The 14,681-nt window shown below is 36.6% G+C and overlaps 1 protein-coding gene across 1 annotated transcript; it reads right to left on the reverse strand.

Moving 5' to 3' along the window:
• Positions 1-2,362: 2,362 nt before the first annotated feature.
• Positions 2,363-14,445, reverse strand: LOC114475813 (fatty aldehyde dehydrogenase-like). Its single transcript, XM_028466930.1, is given in 12 exon segments — positions 2,363-2,483; positions 2,554-2,745; positions 2,747-2,793; positions 4,241-4,340; positions 4,406-4,572; positions 5,470-5,611; positions 5,697-5,814; positions 6,787-6,995; positions 8,861-8,946; positions 13,389-13,620; positions 14,286-14,400; positions 14,402-14,445. Coding segments are annotated over 12 exon segments (1,467 nt in total). The 3' UTR covers positions 2,363-2,468.
• Positions 14,446-14,681: the final 236 nt, after the last annotated feature.

The following is a 14,681-nucleotide window of genomic DNA, read 5'->3' on the forward strand; positions in this document are numbered from 1 at the left end:
ATATATGATCATCTTGACCTTGTATGCACACAATATAGTAAGTAAGTACATTTCATTTATAATAATTAGCGCTTTTCACAGATAAAATCACAAAGTAGTATAATATCTAACCAGATGGTGAAGGTTAAGTATTTTTTTTTAACATTTATCTCTTTGGTGACGAGCCCTGTGAGATGATTTCAATTGCACGAGTCATCTTTTTTACTGTAATAATAAAGATATTAACAAATATGACCGATAGCAGTTTGTGTGTCGTACCTGTGCACCGGGAGATGAGGACCCAGCAAAGTCAGCAGGTGGAGTGGAAAGCCCATGATCAGCATGGGAGGAGAAAGCAGGACTCACACACTGACCCTGAGCAGTGTTTAAGGGTTCTCATGAGTGGTGATCATGTAGTGTAAAGAGAATAAAGTGGGCGTTGAGCTCACTTTAAAAAGTAAATACAGTAAGGGAGGAGGACACCTGCTGGTAAATGACAGGTCCCTCTTTGTAGATCAACTTCATTTGTGTCAAATAACAAAAGTAAAAAATAAAAAAACACATGCCATCGATGATATGACTACTTTTTCTTATGCCAGCACTGCTTCTGCTGAAACCTGTTTGTATTTACCCTTTAAAATGTGCTCCGTCAGTTACAGCGCAGACGTAATTCCCTAGAAGCCTCCAGTCCTGCCTGTTTAGCGGTTCATTTCCACATTACTTGTGGTAGTAGGTAATATTTTTGGAAGTTTTACATCCACATTTAGGACGTCAGCTCTGTAATGTCCTCTGCACGTGAACATAAACAAGCTTGCATCATATTTGTATAATTTTTGTAAACATCTGATTATATTTGTATAATTATTATTATTAGTAGTAGTATTATCTATCCTATTTTATTTTCTACTACTGTAATGTGTGTGTTTCTGATCCCTATTTTTAACAGTGTTTTACTAATTATACACTTATTTGTTTATTCTTTCTTTTGTCTTGTTAACGTTTTTATTCTTTTATTTAGGATTTTTTTCTGTGGCTGTAGCAAAAAGCAATTTCCCACTGGATTAATAAAGGAATTCTGATTCATAGTCCATGCTGTTTTTTCTCAGCAATGAGAGAAGAAATGTTCTAAAAATGTGATCCGAGAGCCACATGATCAACATTCATGTCAGCATTTAGAATACGACCAATCTGAGAAATAAAGCAGAAGTCATTTGTGTGTATTTGGAGTAGTTTTTTTTATGGTTGTTGTTTTGTTTATTTTTGCATATATTTTTTCTCTCATTTTGTACGTTTTTCTTGTCATTTCATGTTATTTTGTTTTATATATAATTTGTTGTCCTTTTGTGTATTGTTCTGACATTCTGAATGTTTTTAAGTGACATTTGGGCAGTTTTTGGAGTCATATTGAATAATTTTGTTGTCCTTTTGTGTATTTTTCTGTCATTTTTTGTGTGTTTGCATACATGTTGTTCATTTACATTACTGAGTTGCCATGTCTGCTCCAGAAAAATGGGAAAGCGTCACATCCAAACACTAAAGAACTCACTGCTGCCACTCCTCAATCCAAATCCAGCTAAATACAAAGATGGGGATTGATTTTATATCGTGTGCAGGTTAAAACAACTGCATGTTAGTGGGAGTGGATACTGAATATTTCCGCTCGACAGCCAAAGACAGCAAGTGATCAATGTTGAATAAAAGAATATGTTTATTTGAATATTCACAGAAATAAAAATGGAACAAATTCCTCTGGTTAATTATAAATTCCTTGAAATTTGGGTGGTGTTAAAAAAATCATATTTCTAACATTTGAAATGATTGGGAAAAAAAGAAAAAAAATATATACATATACATGTATATATGTAAGTGTAAACCTATAGTTTTTTTTTTTTATTAGAAACTGAAATTAAAATGTCCCTTCACATAATACAGTTCCTAAAAACAAAACAGATTGAAGATTAATTGGACCAAAGACAGAAGAATATGAGAGAAATTGTTAATAAAAACCATGATACTGTTAAAAAAAACAGTTTGTGAAGCATATACATACAGATCTGAGATAAAATGATGAATGATATGAGTGACAGAGAGCCAATAGAAACTGTGCGTAACTCTTATACACAAGAAAAAGTTCATTGTCCAGCCTTAAAACTCAAAGACTATTACAACAGGTTGTTGGGTCCAAGTGCAAGCGTCGTGCATGCAGCTACTTCATTAAAACCACATTTGTGTATTTTATAAAGTGAATATGAAACCTGACCTACCAGGTTAGATAAATCAAAAGAATGCTACTAAGTGTAATAAAAATGACCTTCATCAAAAGTAAGGCAAGCTTCAGGAAACAACTATTGAAATGATTTAAGGCCACATTGCATTACATTCCCCCATTAATATTTCAAATGCTGTTTGATTATTGTGGACACTTGACGCAGCTTTTTCTTTTCCTTTCCTCACATTTCCAAGGTTTGATCGAGAGAAGCTGCATTTCCTCAAAAGAAATACTTCTGAAAAAAGAAAATAGGATTAAATCTTCAGTTTTCAGGAACTCCGTCGTATTTTCTCCGTATATCTTACCTGCACCAACACGGCTGCCGCCACAGCCAGCACAGCCAAGAGCGCCAAGCGGCCCATCCAGGTCAGGTCGTTGCTCTTCAGGATGAACAGACGCGCCCAGCTCAGCTTCTTGGGCGTGTGCGGCGGATAGCGGAGGCTGTTGACGCTTTCCATCTTCAGCTGTTTGATGACACAGCCGCGCTGGTGGCTCAGCTGTCAAAGGTGTGAACTTACCGTGGTAGCAGCCCATCCCGCTGTTTCTGTCAACACAATGAAGTGGGTTTATTAAAGCTGTAAACAGCAAAGATCTAAGCAAGAATGTATTTATACTGTACTTTATTTACTGTAATTAAGGCAGCACAAAGTGACAGAATATTCCATATTCCCTCACACCAGTGGTTCGTTATCCACTATTGTTTGCAATCTTTGCCAAAAAGCTTAAGAAAAACCAAAAAAGGAAATCATTTTTTTCTAAGTTAGCTATTATAAGTTTGTTTATTGTTCCACTCTACTTCACATGCCAACGTAAATCATTATTTTGCACTAAAGTTCCACGTCACAATTTGTTCCAGGTCCATATCTAATTGCAGTCTAATAATCTAATGCTCTTTAATTTCTGATACATTCACTTTCTGCTTCTCATTATTACTTTATTCTGTGCGCAGGCGTTTTGTAGTGGTAATGATCTTTATTGTCAATAATAATGGTTTTTAAGAAGACCGGCATGTGAAATTGAAAAGTTGCTCCCCACCTGACATGTCTCCATTCCTCCTGAGGGGGGGGGGGTAACCAGTACAGACCAGTACAATTTAAAAAACAGATGACAATTAAAATAATTTAAAACTTAAGACAATTCCAATGTCTTTACTTGTGTTTTAAGGCAAAAGAGTAAAAGTACAATTTTTTTTAAATGTTCCATTTATTGAACTATCTGTGCAATACAAACAGGTAGATCAAAGTGGATCTACAAAGACATAAAAACATCCACTGTAATCACTGGTAATAAGATGCAAACTATGTAGTATTTGACTTTAGGGTTAAAAACATCTTGTAAAGACTAATAAACATTGATGTGGAAACCCTAAACTGATCCGATACACCAGAGATGGACAACATCTATCAGCGGGGGGGGCCCACAAAAATGTGACTGTGGCCACATTATCAACATTTGTGTTAGCATTTAGAATAATGATCAATATGAGCATTAATACAGAAAAAAACAAAGGCCTTTGTCCTTGTAGTCCTTTTGTGTACACATGATTTGTGATTAATGGATCCAGAGGTGGTGTAATGAATCTACTGGTGCTCCTTTTTTCTTGTGATCAACTTCCGTGTGTGTTAATGGCTGCACTAAATGGTGTTTCTTTCCACTTATTTACAAAATGAGATTCTTTAAAATGTGTGTTGTCACTCGTTCATTCCATCATTATGCTCTATAGTTGTTTTCAAATAGTTTTCTAAGCAAAATGTTGTAGTCGGACAAAGAGGAACTTATTTTGTGCAGAAAGTAACTCAATACAAAGTAGGAAGTCCAGTGTCGCTGAATGTATTCTGACTGTGTAACACAAGAGGGCACTTTAGCTCCCCTGAGTCATTATTACCTTTCATCTGTTCACACCCTTTGCCCTGGGGGAGTTGAAAGACTAGATAAACAAAGAGATAACAAGTGTGTGTGTGTGTGTGTGTGTGTGTGTGTGTGTGTGCTTACCCACTCCTCCAAAGGGCAGAGTGCTGACAGAAAAGTGCACAAGGCAGTCGTTGGCCACCATTCCTCCACTGGAGGTCTCATCTCTCATTCTCTTGATGATCTTTTCAGAGAAAAGAACAGCGTGAGTCCACGTGCCTGCACAACCAGATTACACCTAACATCTACCTTATCATCTGAAGTGAAGACGTAGAGAGCCAGAGGTTTCTCCCTCCTGTTGATGAACTTAATGGCTTCATCCAGACTGGAGACGGACAGGATGGGCAGAACAGGTCCAAATATCTCCTCCTGCATTACTTTTGATTCGGGGATTACATCTCGCAGAACTGTGGGAGCTAAACTTGACATTTCATTTTATAATTAATACCTGGTCCAGGAGTAGCTAGGAATGCTTTTCAGTAAAATCAGTGTACCCTTCGTTCTTTGGTTATTCCATTTTAAAACCAAATCAAAATAACAAATAAAGTGTGGTTATTAACTTCTTTAAACCAAAAGAGAAATACAGAAAAATCAAAAACCAGATAAGCAGCGTTTTTCTGTTTTAAAATGATATATTCTGTTTGTATGATATTTGGATATTTACGAGAAACTAGAGTTTAATGTTTTAATCTCACCACACAGAGGGGACCCACAGACTGGGGCGGACGTCTACTCCCGGACAAAAGCAGGAGCAACGCATAAGTCACATTAATGATGAACTGGTGAATAGAAACATTATTGATACATAAATATATATACAAACTAAAATGGATGTTACGAAAAGCGTACACATGATTCGTGATTAGTGGATCCCGAGGTGGTGTAATGAATCTACTGGTGCTCCTTGTTTCTTGTGATCAACTTCCATGTGTGTTGATGGCTGCCGCTAGTGGTATTATAACGTGCAAAATAAATATTTTTACTGCCCTCAAAAAAAGCTGCAAAAGTTTTCAAATCGTAGAAGTCACCAGTTTATTTGGATACTATTTGGACCATAACACTGTAACACGCCCTGTCAGAATGTGACGTGCTTAAGGACTCGCTCTAATTTCCCCCTAAATATCCAAATATCTCACAAACAGAACAAGGTTCAATTTTAAAACAGAAAAACGCTGCTTATCTGGTTTTTGTGGTTTCTGTTTTGGTTTTAAGTCAGTAAAACTAAATAACCATACTGTTTATTTGTTATTTTGATTTGGTTTTAAAACGGAATAACCAAAAAACAAAGGGGTACACGGATTCAGATGCTGTACCTATGTAGCAGTCGGACTCGTCATTGTCTCCTCCTGAGGCGACGGTGCTGTCCTCCATCAGGGTCATGATCCTCTTAAAGTGCCGCTGGTTGATGATGCGTCCGTAGTCGGGGCAGGTCTTGGGGTTGTCGGTGTAAAACTCCTGTTGACACAATGACACGATGATCCACTGGTTCAAATACAATCATACCTTCAGGTTTCTTTTGGTGCATTTAGGTCCTCGGTACCTTCACTGCCTTCTTGACCTCGGTGATGACCCTGTCCTGGATACTGGGGTCACAGAGGATGTAGTCTGGGGCGATGCAGGTCTGTCCACAGTTGGTGTACTTTCCCCAGGCGACGCGTCTACAAAGATGAGTCAACAGCAGGGAATGAGCATTGTTTCATATGCAACAGTTTGTATCCATTGGTAACTTTAGACAAAGAAGTACTTTACACATTACACTCATATTTATACAGCTTGGTTTGTATTGGTTAGTTTTATTAAGCTTATATTAATGTTATATTATGTTGCTGGGTGATTTCTGGGGTCATCTACATCACATAATCCAAGACAAGATTAATTATAACTTCAAGTCATTCAGTTGGACAGGGACATGATCATGTGAGTAATCTGCACTTAGTTTAGTTACACATAATCTGTAAATGAATGCTTCACGTTAGATTAAAGCAGTGTTTTTCCATCTTGGGGGTCACCTGGAGTTTAAATGGGGGCTGCCTGAATTTTCTAGTAATTGATTAAAAAATAAAAACAATTACTGATTGAAAATGTATTTTTGAAATGTTTCAATTATTATTCTTCCACATTTATTTAATCTTAAAACACTGTATTCTATACTTTCACTTTGTCAAATATAAATCAATGTATTATTATTATTATTAATAATAATAAGTGTGTGTGTTTATATAATATACTGTATATACAGTATACATTATATATGTGTTTTTGTGTTTGTATCTTCTATACTATTAATAATAAAACGTAGTATAAAAATATCTTAGCTGCCACAAATTGTTACTAATACTGGCAACTCTGTATTTGTAATTCAGTATAACAACCTTGATAAGAAAACTAATTCTGGAGAAAAAAAAAATGTCTTTAGGGTCGCCCGGAATTCTTGATATTAAAAAGGGGTCAGGATCTAAAAAAGGTTGGGCACCACTGGATTAAAGGGTTCCTGTACTAGTCAATGTATTACCCAAAAACAAACTATGTACACATTTATTTAAATTAAAAAAACACACATTTGAAGTAGCTTTTTTGCACAATTTTATTCCTAAAAACACAGTCCACGGGGAGCAGCCAGTGTCACTCACCTGCAGGCTACGCTGATGTCACAGTTCTTGTCGATGTAGCAGGGGCTTTTCCCACCCAGCTCCAAGGTGACGGGCGTCAGGTGTTTGGCGGCGGCCTCCATGATCACTTTCCCCACTACGCTATTGCCGGTGTAGAAGATGTGATCAAACCTCTGGCGCAGCAGCTCCTGTGTCTCCGGCACTCCTCCATTCACCACAGGATAAAGCTCCTGACACACATAGGGGGGGGGGGGGGGGGATACACATGATGGCTTCTGTGTGGAATGTATTATTTTTGGATCATTTTAGCACACCTAAGAATAGCTTTACTTGTTTGAAGCAAAAAAAAATAGACAAAGAAGCATAAATACATGTTCTTCTTGATCCAGTTTGCATCCATTGTTTGCCTCTTTCCATACATTTTTCATTTCATTTTTCATTTGGCACAGTTTAAAATGCAACAAAATATAGTAATGTCAACAGTGGTAAGACATTGACAGAAATGAATACAATTTAGAGCAGGGGTCACCAACCTTTCTGAAACTGTGAGCTACTTCATAGGTACTGTAGAGTCCGAAGAGCCACCAGTTAGAAAAGCACTTCTTAAATACGACATTTTCACGATTTCACCTTAATTAGATGGTAAGATAGCCTAGCAGTAACTTCAAAAGCTAGGAAATAATTCCAGCAAGTTCTTCTTTTTGAACAATATGTTCAGGTTTCATTTATTCAGACTACTGTTTTTCAGGACATTTACTTTGATCTCCTGACATGTTTGACTGTCTACTGCCAGTCTTCTTCAGAGGCGTCTGCTGATCACTTTGATGTTTCCTTGACTTTGTTTTGAATAATATGTTACGGTTTCATTTATTCAGACAACCGTTTTTCACATCAAAGCGATTAGCAGACACCTCTGAAAAAGACTGGCATACGACATATTAAAGGTAGGAAATGTTGAGATTTCAACAGGAAACACTTTCAGTGAAAATAAACATTTAAAGATGGTTAATCTAAATACTAAAACTTCATCAGCACTGTATTAAACTACATCTCTCCTGTGTTTTTATCTTTGTGAGTTTGAATCCTTGAAGGTAAATCAGAGTTTGGATGGAGCTCATTGGTGACTAGATACTGAGGGCACCTCACGTGGTCCATGAGGTCTACCGGGTGCCCACGGGCACCGTGTTCGTGACCCCTACTTTAAAAGCATGCCAGGGTAAACCAGAAAACCCGCAGGAGGCTTAAAGAAGAGGCCTCCCGATACAGCATTGAAACTTTAACTAAAGAGCAAAATAATAATAAAATAAATTCAAGACAAAACAAGAAGAGTCATCAACATCCCCCTCCTTTTCCTAAATGTCCAAACTCTAAGAACTTAGATGTATACATAAAAAAATATTATCACATCAGAATATAAAATTACTAACTATCTCAAACAGTTTCTAAGAAAAGCTGTGTCCTTTGAAGATACCTCGAACAGAGGCCAAAAAACGGAACAAGGGCAATAACTCCGAAAAAAATAATTGCGCGCTTCTCATTTTCGAATTCCATCAAGGTATTGTTACCCTGAAGCCACACACCGAATTTAGGTATTCTGTCTTAAACAGTTTCTGAGAAAAGCTGTAGCTCAAACCTATATCCCCCTCCACACTTTGTGGCGGGGGATAATAAAGGAACTTCAAGACAGCAAAACTTTGAAACGTAGCAGAAAACAGGAAAAAGAAAAACATTAACATCAAAAGTCAAGCAAAAATTTTTTTTGGTTATTCATTAAGGAGTAGGTTTTTGATAGAATTTTTAAATGAGCACAAGGAAAGTTTGAAGTGAACTCCATATTTTGGGACCTATGGATGTAATAAAAAAAAAAATGAGAAGTCGTGGAACGTGATTTGGGGAGGGCAAAGTTTGGGAGTCGTTCGGGTAGGATATTTATATATATTGATTATTGGCTGTAAAATATTCGTTAAAAAATGACGGGAGTGTTTTATTTAATGAACCATGGTCGACGACCATAAACTATGTAAAGGTGAAGCATCTTCAGGGTCTTATGCATCGTACATCAACATTTTAATGTTAAAAAAGGTGAAACTCTTACTTTGTCAATATAAAGCGGCAGCAGGTCCTCCATGACTTTAGCAGTGTGAACACACAATTCAGACGGTTTTATCACAGCTGCATTACCTTAAACATTAGAGAGAAGCAGCAGTTAGCACAAGAAACCAAAACCTGCAAAACAGTATTTTATCACATGTAATTAATTGTTTTTTGTATTTTTTGTTTTGTGACATGAAGTTCTGCGGGGAAACGTACATCCATGGAGTTTACATGTTCTCTCTGAGCCTATAATACCCTGCCTTGACTGGTGGCTGAAAGCCGGGTTGAGGTAATTGTAATTACATAATTGATAATTAATTACAATTACGGCATAATTATAATAAAATCTGTTGCTGTCGTAATCGTAATTAAATTGCAACTGAGTTTAGATAATTGACTTTGGAATTGCCATGAAAATTCTATAAAATTTGTCAATTATAATTTAACGCAAAACTGGGGAACCATGTTACAGTTCTATGTGTCTACGCATATGTCCTTAACCGTTATTAAAATATGTTTCCTATCAAGCTTACCCACTTTTTAATATTTAAAAAAAATAAATCGAGGGGTACACTGACACAAAAAAGGCTCAGATGCCCACACCAAAAATATTAAAACCTATATATTTTCATTGATTAGGAAGCCTAACAAGGTAACCAATAGATAGGAAAGAAATGATATGATACATATGTGTTTTAGTGTATTTTACAGCTGATTTAGGACCCGTTATCGTAAGAGATGCTAACATGAAGCAGGAGGGTTAACTTTTATAAGGTTATTTATTTCAGGCTCAATATTTGTGATTAATTGTAATTGAACTTTAGTAATTGAGAACGTAATTGTAATTGATTAATTTAGTGGAAAGTTGAATTTAATGGTTTTAAGTGTCCGAACAACTTTGTCATTTTAAATGATTTTCACAAGGTACTGGAATGAATCTGATCACTAATCACCAGTTGTTTTTCTGTTTTGATGGCTAGCTATGGACTATTTGTAAATATGTAGATTGTTTGTTTAATGATATATAGATAATTAATTTTATTACTAGCTGTACTTAAAAAAGCAAAATCGGTAGTGATTAAAGGGGTAGGATTAAAAACATTTACAATTCTTTCTACTCATTTTCGTGGATCCTATCAATTGTCTATTTCTTCTGTTGTAATTCATAAGTTTTCATTTTCAGAACTGTTGCTCTTTTATCATTTTACATGTTCGAAATGAAGACATCAATCAATCTTTCTTAGGATTAAAAAATAACTGGAATTTAATTGTGATTGGAAAAAATGCTGGTGACTGGAATTGAGTAATTGGGTAATTGAAAACGTAATTGTGAGTGAAAAATCTACTGAAAGTAACCTCTTCTTTTCCATATCGCTCATTTCATAATCAATGAGAAAGACTTTCGTCCCACTGAGCTCTGATACTTCCTGCGTGAAGATTGAAGAGCCAAGTCCACATTATGCAAACATGGCCCTTTAAACTCGGCAGATCAGTGTCCACAGCACTCACATGAATTACAAATCAACATCTGCATTGTTGTGCTAAAAAATGTGGATAAAAACTCTCTACGATGAGTTTTGCAAGACAAAGCAGTACAAGTCGTGTTAAAAACATTTGATTCAGAGCTGTAGGGATTGAAATTAATCATTCTAAAGTTTCCTCATTATTTTAGGTAATAATGAGGAAACTTTAGGGGAGGGGTTACACAGTCATGCTTACATGTGCAAACGCACCCAGATCACAGATAACTAATGGGCCAATGATTGCAGACACACATTGTTGCACTGCTAATCTGAAAACCTCTGCTCTCATGAGTGTAGTACTAAGTTCACAGTGAGGCCTTTGACCCACTAAAGTAATGCTGGTTAGGTAATATATGATCACAAGATGATTCATGTGATTTTTAATTCTGTATTTTTTTTTTTTGAACAATCACTCAAAGTTTACAAAGGGTGGCATTAAACACATTTTTACAGATAAAATATTAAAGTAAATAGATGCCTGTGGTCTTTACCAGTCTTCTTTCTTAAAACTAAACTCAGAGAGAAATAAAATAAATAAAATAAAATAAAAAAAACCTGGAAAACAGAGAATAAATACTTCTTCCTTTAAGGTTCACATCATCCTATTTTCCATGTAGGTTTAAAAAAAATAATATAAGAAAATAAAATAAAAATAAAAGTGCACATAGTTTTTTATATCAATACAAATACCCACAAGTTAGAAATGCGGTCTGGAGAGAGTTCTTACTTGTCCCACATTTTTAAACTGGCACAAATATATTAAGGAACACACTAACTACTTTTGATTTTTACGTTTTAAAATATCACTCAGCACTGGCGCCCCCCAGGGGTGTGTTCTCTCCCCACTGCTATTCTCCCTCTACACCAGGGGTGTCCAATTCCGGTCCTCGAGGGCCACTATCCAGCATGTTTTAGATGTTTCCCTCTTCCAACACACCTGATTCAAATGATCAACTCCTCATCCAGCTCTGCAGAAGCCTGATAACGATCCTAATCATTTGAATCAGGTGTGTTGGAAGAGGGAAACATCTAAAATATGCTGGATAGTGGCCCTCGAGGACCAGAATTGGACACCCCTGCTCTACACCAATGACTGCACCTCAGGGGACCCCTCTGTGAAACTCCTGAAGTTTGCAGACGACACCACCGTCATCGGTCTCATCCGGGACGGGGACGAGTCTGCCTTCAGACGGGAGGTGGAACAGCTGGCTCTTTGGTGCAGTCAGAACCATCTGGAACTGAACCCGTTCAAGACCGTGGAGATGTCAGTGGACTTCAGAAGAAATCCCCCCCCACTCCCCCCCCTTACCATTTTAAATAGGGAATTGGCTACCGTGGACTCCTTCAGGTTCTTGGGATCCACAATCTCACAGGACCTGAAGTGGTCCTCCCACATAGACTCAACCAGGAAAAAGGCACAGCAGATGATGTATTCCTGCGTCAAGCTGAGGAAGTTCAACCTGCCCCAGGAGCTGCTGATCATGTTCTACACCTCCATCATTCAATCTGTTCTGTGCACCTCCATCACTGTCTGGTTTGGATCTTCAACCAAACTAGACAGACACAGACTACAAAGGATAGTCAGGACTGCAGAAAAGATCATTGGTGTCGATCTGCCCTCCATCCAAGACTTATACCTGTCCAGGGTCAGGAAACGGGCAGGTAGCATCACTGCAGACCCCTCTCACCCTGCACACAATCTGTTTAAACTCCTCCCCTCTGGCAGACGCTACAGATCACTGTACGCCAAAACAACCCGCCATAAAAACAGTTTCTTCCCCCAGGCTGTCACTCTGATCAACACTAAACAGTCAAAGAGTGTCAGACCTGGTTCTGTGAAAAAACCCTGGAACCAAAAATAACAACCCTGGATCAATCTGACACTGAGAATGTTCATGTACATACCTTTAATTTAAATGTTCTCCTGCACTACTTATCAATGCTCTACTGCACTATTTTCCTTTTATTAATATTATATTTTATTATTACCTTTCTTTTCTATTATTTTTCCTTCTTTTTATCTTTTTTTTTTTTTTTTTTTAATTTTTATTTTGTATTTATTTTTTTTTTTATACTATTATTATTATTATTATCATCTTGTTATTTGCACATTCTAGTCTAACTACTGTTTATATTTATACTTATGTTTATACTTATTATCATCTCTTCTAGTTGATTGTTTATTATTGAATGTTTTCACTATTGGAGAGAGCACAGTTGACCGAGTCAAATTCCTCGTGTGTACAACATACACTTGGCGAATAAAGATGATTCTGATTCTGATTCTGATAACTGTGATGAAAGATGAGGAGTTATTTTTTGTTTTTAAGTCTTTGATCATTTGTTGATAAGTGTACTTTAACTCGATTTTGTGCAACAATAATAAAAGAGAAATGTGGTCATATCCATAAACAGAGGTGAGAAAGACATGTTTTAATAATAATAATGTTTAATTGTGGTAGCTATGACAAAGTTGTATGGGTGAGTCTTTCTGCGGGTGCCATACAGAGTTAATATGTGTGTACATGTTTATTAATTGATTACAACTGTAACAAGGAGGTTATGTATTGAATGTAATCAACATGCAACTGTTCATTATTTCATTACATTTAAAAAAAACAAATAAAACAAGTTGAGGATATTAATCAGATTTAAAAACTATTCCCAGCTTTAGTAATTCTGCTTTTCCTATTACATGAGGATAAAACATGCTCAATAATAATTATTTGAATACATTTGAATGTTAGCTTAATGTTGTGTATATTTATATTTCATAACCTTGATTGTTTATTTATTTCTGTACTTTCTGTTTTTTTCTCATATATTCTCTATATTTATATAATATTTCAACCCTGTTTGCTGCTTTTCTTTTTCTGTAACGCTGCTGGAAATGTAATTACCCTGACAAAACTTCATAAAGTTAATCTAATCTAATCTAATTTTGGCCCAGCTCAGGTTATTTGCATTAAACTCTGTGATAAATGTGGTTGAATAGCTCAGCAGTACCTGCGGCGATGGCTCCGATCAGCGGCTGGATGGTGACCGCCCAGGGGTAGTTCCAGGCCCCCTGATGACAGCACCACCCGAGCGGCTCCGGGTGGATGTAGACGGTGTCTGATATGATCAGCAGGTTCTTCTCCACAGGACGTGGAGCGGCCCACTCCTTCAGCTTCTTCAGGGCCAGGCTGATCTCACCCTCCAGACCCAGCGTCTCATACAACTGAGTCATCATCTCGCTCTGAGGGGGCGACAGACACTTTAACTCTATTCATATTACTGTCTTTTTGACTGTTACTAAACCTCCTGATTTCAACAGAAAACAAATCAATGTATTTTATTATAGTCTGGGTTGGGGTCAATCAACTTTTTAAAATTACAATTACATCTTTAATTATCCATGTTTAATTACGATTACGGTGACCAGCATATTTTTTCAAATTGCAATTAAAATTATCATTTCCCCCTGAAAGTTAATTCCATTCTCAATTACTAAAGTTCAATTACAATTAATCACAATAACTGAGCTTTTAATAAATAAGCCCATGAAATATAACCTTCCTCTTGTGTTAGCATTCTGTTAGCATCTGAAACACATTTTAATAATTAATAACTATGCATGTATAAGCCATAGAACTCTAGCAGTTTTGTGTTTTAATTAAATTGTAAAGACAATTTTTTATAGAATTTCCATGTCAATTACAATTACAAAGACAGTTATCTGAACTCAATTACAATTTAATTATGATTACAATGGCAACAAATATTTTTCAATTGTAATTACATCATAATTGTAATTATTATTATTATTTTTGCTACTAGTACAAATGCAACAATAGATTTGTATTATCCATAATAAAAACTGACATTAACCACAGTCTACAGTGGTCTTTATCCACTGCTCACCTTATTTAGATCTTTGTTGATAGCATCAGCGATCTCTTTGTGTCTCTCGGTGAAAAGCCGCTGCAGGTTCTTCAACTGGTGGATCCGATAATCTAAACATTTGGATCGGCCGTTTCAAAGCCTTCCTGGCTCGAGCCACTGCCTCCTGCTCACGGGACATCCTGCAGAAAGCAAAGAGGAAAGGTTTTAGTCTAAAGTTGCCCACTGCTTCATTGAAGTTCATTAGGAAAAACAAAAAGCCCACCTTTGTTGATTAGCCACCAGCTAACAAGCTAATAGTGCAGCTGGTATTCATTCTGGTAAAATGCTAAAGGATGCAGTCACATATCAGGGATTCAGGTCGTTGTTATAGTTTATTTAATAGACAGAAAATGCCTTTATTACACTGAAGCATAC

Source organism: Gouania willdenowi, chromosome 14 (genome assembly GCF_900634775.1).
Source record: "Gouania willdenowi chromosome 14, fGouWil2.1, whole genome shotgun sequence".
NCBI classification, from domain to species: Eukaryota; Metazoa; Chordata; class Actinopteri; order Blenniiformes; family Gobiesocidae; genus Gouania; species Gouania willdenowi.